Here is a 12,190-nt window from a genome sequence, read left to right as displayed (position 1 = left end):
CACCCACCTGCCGGCTCCCACCCGCGAGCACGCTCGGTGCCTCACGGTGTCGCTCCCTTTGTGTAACGTGTGTCTCCAGCTACCAGTCCGCATCCGCCGGGATCCTTCGTCCACCTTAAACCCGTTACGCGTGTCAGATTCACCCTAAATTTAAACATAATACTAAGAACTAAAGAAATTTAAATTTGCAGAGCACTTTCAAAACTGCCTTTGACTTAGGACAGTAACTCCCGAGCCCAAAAGAGCAGTTTCACAATAAAAATGTAGTATGCATGGGTAAAGATCATGTGGTAGGTAAATGTCCATGTTTTTCAGATGTAAAAATTTAAATCAAGAAGCAGGTTGAAGTTCATCCTATGAAAATCGCTTCTGACCACCGCCTTCCTCTAAAATCCAGTTCTTTTTCTTAAGAGTCATCTTCAGTTTGCAAACCCGGAGAGGGAGAATCAACTTAGTTATTGGTTACGTGTATTTAGATAATTTACCGACCCCAAAGAAGTGCTGTAGTCTTACATTGATAGAATTCGACCATTGAATATTTACTATGCAATGACAACTGCAGAATGTACTAAAAAAAACACTGAATTTTAGAACTTCAGAACGTATTAAAACGGAGAGTCCGGAAGAGCAGATATTGGCAGAATTTCTTCAGCACATTTATTTATTTATTTTTTTAAATATTTTATTGATTTTTTACAGAGAAGAAGGGAGAGGGACAGAGTTAGAAACATCGATGAGAGAGATCGACCAGCTGCCTCTTGCACGCCCCCCAGTGGGGACGTGCCCGCAACCAAGGTACATGCCCTCGACCGGAATCGAACCCGGGACCCTCCAGTCCGCAGGCCGACGCTCTATCCACTGAGCCAAACCGTTTGGGCATCTTCAGCACATTTAGAGGTGAGGGTGCTCTGGCCCACAAACAAACCTGTGTAGTAGGAATAATAAACTTTTATCAAGCACTTACTCTGTGCCAGCCACTCTAAGTGCTTTACACAATTATTTAAATCTCAAAACTGTGAGATAATCATTATAGATCTGTAATGATTCAAAATCCATAGGAGCAGCCTGGCCTGTGTTGCTCAGTGGATTGAGTGTCATCCCATGCACCAAGCAGATGCTGGTTTGATTTCTGGTCAGGGTATAAGCCCAGGTTGCAGACTTGATCTCCAGTAGGGGGCATACAGGAGACAGCCCGTGCAGGAGGCAGCCCATCGATGTTTCTACCTCTCTCTCCCTCTCCCTTCATCTCTAAAATCAATTTTAAAAAACTTTTTTAAATCCATAGGACCAGACATGGATCAGAATTCAGAAAATGTCAAGTTTTAGAAAGGTAAAATGGTATGTAAAATGTATATTATGGCCAGGCTGGCAAGGCTCAGTGGTTAAGCACCGACCTATGAATTAGGAGGTCATGGTTCAATTCCCTGCCAGGGCATATGCCCCGATTGTAAGCTCAATCCCCAATGTGGGGTATGGAGGAGGCAGTCGATCAATGATTCTCTCTCATCATTGATGTTTCTTTTTTTAAAATATATTTTTATTGATTTCAGAGAGAAAGGTAGATGGAGAGAGAGAGATAGAAACATCAATGATAAGAATCATTGATTGGCTGTCTCCTGCACACCCCCTACTGGGGATTGAGCACACAACCCGGGCATGTGTCCTTGAGCAGAATCGAACTTGGGACCCTTCAGTCCAAAGGCCGACACTCTATCCACTGAGCAAAACCGGCTAGGACAGATGTTTCTATATATCTCTCTCCCTCTCCCTTCCTCCCTGAAATAAATAAAAATATATATTTTTAAATGTACATTATGTAGTACCTCCAAGGGTAGCATCCTATAATCAAATACTATTGCTGGAGTAAAAAACATATAGTCTCAGAATGATTTTTTTAAAGGCCATAAATCACGTCACTTCTGTTCAGGTCAGGTTTAACCACTATATGAGTTACCCCCACACACAAAAAAAGGTGGATTTTATTTTTTTGGATTTTGGAATCATGGGTAATAATTTATCCCATTTCCCCAATGAAGGCACTAAAGCAAGAGAGGTTAAGTAACTTGCCAAGAGTCACATAGCTGATAAAAGGAAAAGATAGAATTTAACCAAGTTCATCTGGCTTAAAAACCTGTGCTCCTAACTCTACCTGCCACTCCTGCCAGGTAAATCCCCCTTGTGGAAATAAAAGCCTTTCCCTGAAGATCTACTACTCAGGACCTTTAGGGGAGAAAAAGGAGAATTCTGAGCAACCTTAAAATTTATCTTCCTAAACAGAAGAAACCCCAGAGTACATCTAGCTCTCAAGCCCCTTCCTGACCTTCAGACCTCCCACTGATTACGCAGAAGACCTGGCTAGAACACTTCCTCTCCTCTCCCAACCCTTCAGACTAGATGTTTTTTGAGCCTTACTGGGCAAAACTGAGCAAGAACTAACAAGAGTTTGGGTTGGGGGCCGGCAGAGATATGAGAAGTATCAGACAAAGGAAAATGCAACTCTCAAACCCTCAATTACCTGCATGACAGTGACCTAAAATGCCTGCCAATAACCCTCTCTTGTTTGAAAGTCACCTTTCATATTCTATCTTAAAACTTCTAATCTCTCCCTTTCCCCCACCAGGCTTCCCAGCAAGGCCATTGATCTGAAGAGGAATTTCATCTCTAACCTTTGGCCCTAGGCCTGGCAGCTCACGTGGGCAACCCACTGTCTCCCAGCATTGGCCCAGGAACACTTCTTTCCCCAAACAAACCAACCTCCACTAACATCCCCCACTCTGTGCTTTCACTGATTATGCATTGGCAGCTTCTGCCAAGGTCTACCTGTAACTGGCTTCATCTCTCAAGTCAGATGTTTGGCTGCTCTATCCCCTGCAACAAGGAGTCATGCCAGCTGGACACATTCTCCTTTCCCAGCCTCTGGCAGCCAGGACAGAACCAAGACCACAGCTGTTGACACCCTGAGCCCAGGGTTTGTGGCCTTCTCTCACTGTGTCCCTCAAGGAGGGCCTCCCCCAACAATGATCTCCTCATTGTTCCTGGCCTTCCTATTCCTGGCTCTGGCCACAGTGGCCACTACCAGAGCTGACCTACAATGCCTGGCATGTGGGGAGCATGCCTTGGACCTGCAGAGCCAGCGGGAGCTGCTTCTCCCTCTTGCCAAGAGAAGCATCTTGGACAAGCTGCACCTCAGCCAGCGCCCAACGCTGAGCCGGCCAGTGTCCAGAGCCGCTCTGAGGATAGCGCTGCAGCGCCTCCATGGGCGCCCACAGGGGGCGCTTCCAGAGGCTGACAGGGGACAGGAATATGAGATCATCAGCTTTGCCGAGACAGGTGGGTTACTGACCTGTAGATCTTCCTCAAAACCTGACCTCTCAAGGAAAGGAAAAGTGTCCTCCTCAACCTAACCCCTGACTTCCTCCCCCAAACCATCCCAACTCTTTCTTCCCATGACCTGTAATCTCCTAATCCAGGATTCCCACTCCCCCTGCTCCCTTCCCTCCCCGCTCAGCCCCCAGTCTCTCTCTTGTGATTTAGACATGACCAATGGGCAGCTGGGATGTAGGTAAATTTCACTTTGTTTAAAATTGCCTGCCCCCATCTCCTTTAGCTCCTCTCTTTAAAGACCCCACAAACTTCCCCAGGCTGTGGTGTGAGCCCATCCACTTCCTGGGCCTGGACCCAGAGGCTAGAGGCTGGAGGCTGGGGTGTCTGTCTTTTCTCTGGCCCAGGATCCAACTTCTTCATCTCCTCTCCCCCAGATGCCTCATTTGGGTAAAAGGGCAAAATAAAAACACCAGGACTATAATACCTCTCCACCCTACCCCTGCCCTCTTGCCTTGATGCCTCTGTTACACACATCAGAACAGGGTCAAAATGGGACATAGAAGGGTGGATAGAGGATAGAAGAGGAGAGTTACTTCCATGGAGGGGAGACGAGTTGGAGAATTTAGTGGGCAGCTGGAGAGAAAGATCAAGAATTCGGAGATAGTACCCTAGAAACAGAACACAAAGTGATCTATCTGGCCTTTGAGCTTCCTACAAGCGCTTTCTTAGGTATGAAGGCCCTTCCCATTCCTGGTCCCTTCCCCCTGGTCTGTACTTCAAGACCCGGCACTCCCATTCTCAAAAAACCTACCCTGACCTAAGGGTGAGGTGCTCCCTTAGCTTGAACCAGAACTCTCTGTGTGAAATTGTCTATTTTCAGGTTTTCTATAAAGGCTGTCTTCCAATAGGATATCAACCCTGAGGTCAGGAACTGTCATTTATTCCTCATGTTATCACCAGAGGCTAGTATATAGTAAAAATAACTTACACTTACAACGTTTACTGTGTTTTAAGCCTTTTACATATACTAATGCCTTAAGATCCTCACAACAGCTCAGTGAGCCAAGTACTATCATTATCCCCATTTTAGAGGTGATGAAACTGAGGCACATAGAGGTTGAGTAACTTGCTAAAGTTCACATGACTGGGAAGTGGTGAAGCCAGTCATGGCTCTGGAATCCATGGCCTTGGGCACTATCACCCTGCCTCTCCCAAACAGAATAGATGCCCAATAAACATTGGTTGCATTAAACAACCAAATCACATTGCAGGTCAGCTTGACCATAGTCTAGAGTCCCCAGTAATGGATGAGACCTTATTCTAGTTCAAAATGTGCTTCTGTTCATGATTAAGAACACAATTCTAGAGCCAAATAGCCTGGGCTCAAATCCTTGCTCAGACACTTATTACTGTGTGACCTGGGTTGTTAATAGTCAGTTTTCTTATGTGTAAAATAGGGATAACTGGAGGATAGTTGAGATAATTAAATAAGCTAATACAGGTAATGTACTTAGAAGACTAAGGTGGGAGGGAACAGGAAATAGAAGACTTAGCTCCTGCCCATGAGGGGTTTAGGTGCTGCTGCTGCTGCTGGAAATAAGTTAATCCTATATAATAAAAGCCTAATATGCTAAGTGTCTGGTCGTCTGGTTGGCCATTCAACCAATCAAAGCATAATATGCTAATGATATGCTAAGGCAGCTCAACCGCTCACTATGACGTGCACTGACCACCAGAGGGCAGATGCTCCAACCAGTAGGCTAGCTTGCTGCTGGGGTTCAGCCCCCATGGGGACTGAGCAAGATGGGCTGGACACGCCCTGGAGCCCTCCTGCAGTCCCTCCCTAGCTGGCCAACCTTCCACTTCCCACCCCGGCCCCACACAGGAGCTGCCCCGTGGTGGTCAGTGCACTCCCATAGGGGGAGCGCCACTTAGCCAGAAGCCAGGCTCAAGGCTGGCGAGTGCAGCAAATGCAGCAGTGGTGGCAGGAGCCTCTCCTTCCTTGGCTGCAGGTGGGCGGTAAGGAGCGAGGTGTCCCAGACTTCAAGAGCCCCGGACTGTGAGAGGGATGTCTGACTGCTGGCTTAGAACTGATTCCCGGGGAAATCGGGCCTAAGCCAGCAGGTGGACATCCCCCAAGGGGTCTGGGACTGTGAGGGGGTGCAGGTTGGGCTGCAGGACCGCCCCCCCCCCCCCCCCGCAATGCACAATTTTCATGCACCAGGCCTCTAGTTAGAATATAGGGCAGAATGAAATAAATGCTGCCTGAGGGCACAAGAGTTTGCTGGGCCAGGATTAACTCATTGGAACCTGGTGAGACAGGGAGGTCTTTCAGAAGATCACAAATGGGCTGCCATTATAGAGTAAGTTTGACTTCAAATGGGTAGAGAATGGTAAATAACATCCTAAATGGAGGGGGAAAACAGGTAAAAGTCTGAAGGAGTAGATAGCATTTGGAGTTGAAAAATAGGTGGACAAATGGCCATGAACCATGAATCCCTTGAACACTGATCCTGGCTGCTTTTGGTTTTTTCTACCTTTGTATCCCTGACACTTAGCCCAGTTCCTGGCACATTGCAATAATAATGATGGTTGCCATGCATTCCGTGTACCTGCCTCACCTAGTGTAACTCTCACAACCACGCTATAAAGTAGACTTTAGAATTTCCATCTTATGAATGCAAAAACTGAGATTCAAAGAAGATTATTTACATGGCCAAGGTCATACAGCGTGGAAGGGGCAGAATTCAAACACAATTCTCTCTGACTTCAAAGTCTGTATACTTTCCACATATTTGCTAATCAATAATGATTACAATGTTCAGGCCAGAGGGGACCTGATCGGAGATGAAGTTTGAAGGTGAGAATGGTGCCCGGATTTCACCTTTCACATTTAAATATTTTAGTCTGACGTTTTCATTTCAATTCATTTAAGTTATCTGAAATAAAGAGCTGAACATTGTTCTTGCTGGGAGTACGAAGAGAGAGAGTTTGAGGCTCTGGGGAAACTAGGGTAGGGGCCTTCAGTGGTGTCCTGGGACTGGCTCATACTGGCTCATGAGAGCTGATTGTGAATATCTTCCAACTTTGCATCCAGAGACATCACATCACATTGATAGTTTGAAATCAGTCATGGTGGGAGAATTTATACCACAGAAATTGGCAAATACTACAAATCAGGGTACCTTTCCCCCTCTAGAATCCAGTTGTTAAATATTTACCAGCACACCACTGCTTGTGACCTAAAATTACAAGTTAACTGCCTCCCACACACCTAATATACAATGCTGAGACAAAACAGGATATCCGTAATAGATAGTCCTATTCAAAATGGGAGATGGGGGAGCACAGAGCAGTCACTGACCCATGCAAATTCTGATATTTAGCCAGGCACATATCTCAGTCTATCCCAACTCCAGGATTCCCTTGGTTAGTGCCTGATTCTGCTGCTTCCTGGTAGGATTTTCCTCTCCTCTCAGGAAGAGCCCACCGCTGCTCTCCTCGGCTTCTAGAGCTACCCTCCCAGCACCCGCTGAGATGTCTTTCCTTTCAAATAAGAAAGGACCTGTGCTCGTGAGAAGTTGGGGGCCCACCGGCCTCTTTTCACTTTGAATTGTCTCTGTCCCTTTAGTCCAAATTGGTACTGCTTTCACTACTCAAATTATCTTTAAAACTCCGTGGGCCTTCTAAATAACAAATTGCAGTCTACTCAATTAGACAAAAGGCACTCCACTCTCTCAAGACAGACCCCTACTTGTGTTACAAGTCAGGGTGTTGTGGGGCACAACTCTTAAGATTCTTAGAAACCCTTTTGTCCAGTTGAGAGGGTCTACAGAGCATCATCTTACGTTTTAGAGCTTAACAAAGATGTGAGATCACAGCTAAGGATCTTATGGCTGACCCTTTGTTTGTTTTTATCTTCACACCGAGGCCATGTTTTACTGGCAGTGCCCTGGGTTTGATTTTTGCCTTGAGAACATATCTCATTTGAAGAACTTTTTACCAGACAGAGAAACAAGGAATGAAAAAATATTTTATTGTTCAAGCTAGCAAGTCCTGTTTGAAATATTCTATCAAAATTCTGCTTGAAAATTTAACAGTTCTTGCGATAAGGCAGCTAAAATAAGCCAAATGACACTTCCAGCATTCTGCCTGGAAATATCTTCAGCTAAATTCACAACTTTGTTAGATATCATTTCTAGCTTCCAAGTTATCACAGCGGATAGCCAATACATAATACAGTGTCCCCTTTCTCTGGCTTCCAATAGCAATTTTCTCACTGCTCTAACTGCCTTCACTAACACTCTCCTCACCACCCTTACAACCTCAGCCTGCCACCCAATCCCAAAGCCAGTGCTACCTGTTTTAGGTCTTTATTATGGAACACCCTACTTCTGATACTAGTTTCTGTTTCAGTTATCCATTAATATAACAAAGAAGCCCAACTAGAGAGGCCCAAAAGAAAAAATTCAATATTTTTCATAATTTTGTGATTTGACTGGGCGTATCTGGACAGTTCTGGTCCACATGGGCTAGCTGAGGTCGCTCATGTAACCACATTCAGGCAGGAGCTGAGATGGGGCTAGAACAGCAGTGGGCAAACTATGGCCCACGGGCCAGATCCAGCCCGTTTGAAATGAATAAAACTAAAAAAAAAAAAAAAAAAAAAAGACCGTACCCTTTTATGTAATCATGTTTACTTTGAATTTATATTAGTTCACACAAACACTCCATCCATGCTTTTGTTCCGGCCCTCCGGTCCAGTTTAAGAACCCATTGTGGCCCTCGAGTCAAAAAGTTTGCCCACCCCTCGGCTAGAACATCTAAGATGGTCTCTGATTTTCCACATGGCTTCTCATCATTCAGTAGTCTCTCCCAAGTTTCTCTGAAGCCAAGTTGCTGGCTTCCAAAAAGATGAAGCCTCAGTGTATAAACTTCTGCTTGCACTATGCTTGCCTGTGTCTCGTTGGCCAAATCAAATCACATGGCCAAGACAAGAATTAATATAGGAAGAAATTGCACAAAGCTATGAATATTGGGAGCTGTTGTTCATTGGGAGCCAACGATGTAATAGTCTACCACAACTCCTGTGGGTCATATGTCTGCCTGCCATAACTGGAGTGACTTTAGAGATCCTAACAGTAAGGTGCTCAGTGACCTAGCAAGAAAAGATTAGTTAGGCCAATCAGACTCTTCTAGGATTTTGGAATTGGGACACTGAAAGATCAGCTCACTTAGCTAGGAAGAGGTGAGTAAAAGGTTCTGTAGACTCAGGACCTGGGGCCACCATTTTGGGAGTTGAAAAAGCTGATGAGGAGGCAGAAGTATATCCAAGCCAGCTAGAATATAAACTCCATGAAGGTAGAGATTGTGCCTGTATGGTTCACCATTATATGGTTCACTTAGTACATAGTCAGCACCCAAAATTTGTTGAATGAATGGTCTTTTATTTCTTTAATTCTTATTTTACACTGACACCAGAGTTACTTGCCAAAAACTTGGCTAGATCATGAAATTCACCATCTCAAAAACCTTATTAGTGAAGAAAGTCCAAATTTTCAGAGAGAAAAGAATGAAGTAGACTTACACAGAAACAGAGATGAGAGAGATCATAATGGCTCTGAGAGCTGTCTTATTCCTGACATTCCAATTCACATGAAGCCTAGGTGAACTTTATTTTCTGCCCTTTTATGTCCATGAAAGTGCCAGTGGCATTCCCACAATAAAGCACTCTTTACTTGATAAAGAAAAAAAGGTAGCTTAGATCAAATCATAATGGGCTTATGACCGCTTCCTAAAAGAGTTTGGGCTTTCTTCACTAATGAGGTTTTTGAGATGATGAATTTCATGAATTAAAGAGAGAGGAAGGGAGAGGGAGAAAGAGATACATCCATGAGAGAAACATTGATCTGCTGCCTCCTGCATGCCCCCTATTGAGGATCGAGCCCACAACCTGAGCCACAACCTGGGCATGTGCCCTGACCATGGATCCAACTGACAACCTCTCAGTGCATTGTATGCTCAACCAACTGAGCCACACCTGCCAGAGCTAGACACCTGATTTTTTTTTTTTTTAAATCACTTTGGAGCGCCCTAACCAGTTTGGCTCAGTGGATAGAACGTCGGCCTGCGGACTCAAGGGTCCCAGGTTCGATTCCAGTCAAGGGCATGTACCTTGGTTACGGGCACATACCCAGTGGGGAGTGTACAGGAGGCAGCTGATCGATGTTTCTCTCTGTCCCTCTCCCTTCCTTTCTGTAAAAAAATCAATAAAATATATATTTCTAAAAATCACTTTGGAGCAAAAAGGGTAGGTAATTACTATTATTTTTTTTTGTAAATCAATCAAAATTATAGCTTTTTTTGTCAGATTAGCAAAAATATATATTTTTGGTATGCCGCAGAATTTTAGTAATTAGTTTGTGTGCCATGAGATGAAAAAGGTTGAAAATCACTGAACTAATGTATAGTAAAGGAGACAAGATCAGTGAAATTATATTATGAATTGGAGGTAGATTTGACAGTTCTTGCAGATAATTTCAAAGTAGGAGATGAGAGCAATCAAGGTTTTGGCTTAAGCAATGCATATATATGGAAGGAGGAGATTGGAGAAGGAATGGGTTTGGGGAGATAAATCTAGAGTTCTTCTTTGAACATGAAAAGTTTGAAATATCATTGGCTATCCAAGTACGTTATCAGATCAGCAGTGGGATATACAAGCCTGGGGCTTGGGGAGAAATCAGGTCCAGGGATATATATTTGGGAGTCATCAGCATACAGATGAAATTAAAAGCCATGGGAATTGACGAGACCATTCTGAGAGAGAGTATAGATATAGAAGAGAAAGTAGAAGAGAGCTCAGGACTTCCAACATGTAGAGGTCAGGCAGAGAAAGAGGAGTTGTCAGCAAAAAAAAGATCAAAATGGAGTGGCCAGAATCACAAAAGCCAGGGGGAAAAAAAACTATTTCAAGAAGGAGGGAATGGTTAAGTATGTCAAAGGTCAAGTAAGATGAATATCAAGAGATGAAACCATTGGACTTGGCAACATGACAGGTGTTGGTAAACCTGACAAGAGTAATTTCAGTGGAGTGGAGGGAATAGAAACCCAAGGAAAGTGTTTCAATGGAGCAGGTGAGGGATGAAGAGGGGAACAGTGGCAATCGTAATGGGGTTAGGGAGAAATGCATAGACATTAGAACCACTGTGGTGAGGGACTGGATAAGGGGAATGAAGGAGGTGGCCACAGGGTTTCCAGAGATGATAAGATGGGTAGTGGCACCACCAATTCTAAGAACAAAAAGAGAGATCAGCAAGAAAGAAAATAATGATTTCCATTTGGGACAAATTGATTTTAATGTGCTGGCAGGACATTTATGTGTCCTGAAGCTTGGTGATTCCCAAATCTATATGTCCAGTCTGGAGGTGCAAAATGGACTTGAGAATCACCAGAATAAAAGTTGTTTTGGCTGACCATGAGTGTGGGTAAGGGCTCTCCTCAGTGTAAAAGGCAAACTTTGGAGAATTCTTGCATTAAAGTCCTGGTCAGAGAAAGAAAAGCCAGCAAAGAAAATCAAGGAAGAATCAAACGAGAGTTGTATAATGAAAGCCAAGAGAGAAAAGACTTTTAAGAAGGAAAGTGTAGTCAGCAATGTGGTCACGAATGAGCAGTGTTCAAGCGGGCAGAGAATAGAGAGGTAGCTGGTAAGAATTGACACTCAGATAAAAACAAAAATCTAGCATATAAATATTCAACTAATAATTATGATGTAAATGAATAAAGCTTCACTCACTGAAAAAAAGAAAAAAGAATTGGCGCTCAGAACACCACAATGACTGGGGCTTCTTGTGTCCACAGGCTTCTCCAACATTAACCAGACTCGTCTTGACTTCCACTTCTTCTCTGATAGAACTGCTGGTGGCATGGAGGTCCAGGAGGCTAGCCTCAGGTTCTTTGTGCAGCTCCCTCCCAATACCACCAGGATTTTGAAGGTGAGGGTCCTTGTGCTAGATTCACATGAAGCCAACCTCACTTTGGCCACTCAGCACCTGCTGAAGGTGGATGCCAGTGGCTGGCACCAGCTCCTTCTGGGGCCTGAAGCTCAGGCTGCCTGCAGCCAGGGACACCTGACCCTGGAGCTTGTACCTGAAGGCCAGGTAGCCGAGAGCTCAGTCATCCTGAGTGGGGCTGCCCAGAGGCCTTTTGTGGCAGCCCGGGTGAGAGTTGGGAGCAAGCACCGGATTCGGCGTCATGGCATCAACTGCCAGAGTGGGTCCAGGATGTGCTGTCGACAAGAGTTCTTTGTGGACTTCCGTGAGATTGGCTGGCATGACTGGATCATCCAGCCTGAGGGCTACGCAATGAACTTCTGCACAGGGCAGTGCCCACTGCATGTAGCAGGCATGCCTGGCTTTGCTGCCTCCTTTCACACCACCGTGCTCAATCTTCTCAAGGCCAACGCAGCTACAGGCACACCTGGAGGGGGCTCATGTTGCGTGCCCACAGTCCGGCGCCCCCTCTCTCTGCTCTACTATGACAGGGACAGCAACATTGTTAAGACGGACATACCTGACATGGTGGTCGAGGCTTGTGGGTGCAGTTAGTCTATGTGTGGGATGGGAAGCCCAAGGTTGGGTAGGCAACTATGCCCCCACAGAGGTGCCCTTCCTTGAGAACAGGGACTGACTCCATTACTGCCTCTGTACAGAAGGTGCAATCCCTCTTCCTGAGCAACCTATGGAAATTATCCCAACTTTGACTTGAGGAGATCTTCACCTAAAGAGAGTCACTGTGCCTGGTTGGGGTAGCTCAGTGGTTGAGCATTGACCCAGGAACCGGAAGGTCATGATTCGATTCCCCATCAGGG

General features: G+C 45.1%; 1 protein-coding gene across 1 annotated transcript; it reads left to right on the top strand.

Annotated features, from left to right (window-relative positions):
- The first annotated feature begins 3,017 nt into the window (after positions 1–3,017).
- On the top strand, positions 3,018–11,927 carry INHBC (inhibin subunit beta C). The gene is made up of 2 exons (XM_070407655.1): positions 3,018–3,330; positions 11,182–11,927. Exons 1-2 carry the CDS (start codon positions 3,018–3,020, stop codon positions 11,925–11,927), a joined length of 1,059 nt encoding a protein of 352 aa, XP_070263756.1.
- The last annotated feature ends 263 nt before the right edge of the window (positions 11,928–12,190 follow it).

The sequence above is a fragment of the Myotis yumanensis genome, unplaced genomic scaffold, assembly GCF_028538775.1.
Source record: "Myotis yumanensis isolate MYYU_CA2020_CCGP unplaced genomic scaffold, mMyoYum1.0.hap1 SCAF_3, whole genome shotgun sequence".
NCBI lineage: Eukaryota > Metazoa > Chordata > Mammalia > Chiroptera > Vespertilionidae > Myotis > Myotis yumanensis.
Note: the sequence above shows the minus strand (reverse complement) of the source record. Positions and strands in the feature narration are given on the sequence as shown.

What these genes read in the sequence shown, in the direction of transcription:
- INHBC (XM_070407655.1), top strand. Translation starts at nt 3,018, where the DNA reads ATGATCTCCTCATTGTTCCTGGCCTTCCTATTCCTGGCTCTGGCCACA. An exon ending in CATCAGCTTTGCCGAGACAG is followed by an intron (nt 3,331 to 11,181) that starts GTGGGTTACTGA and finishes TTGTGTCCACAG; the next exon opens with GCTTCTCCAACATTAACCAG.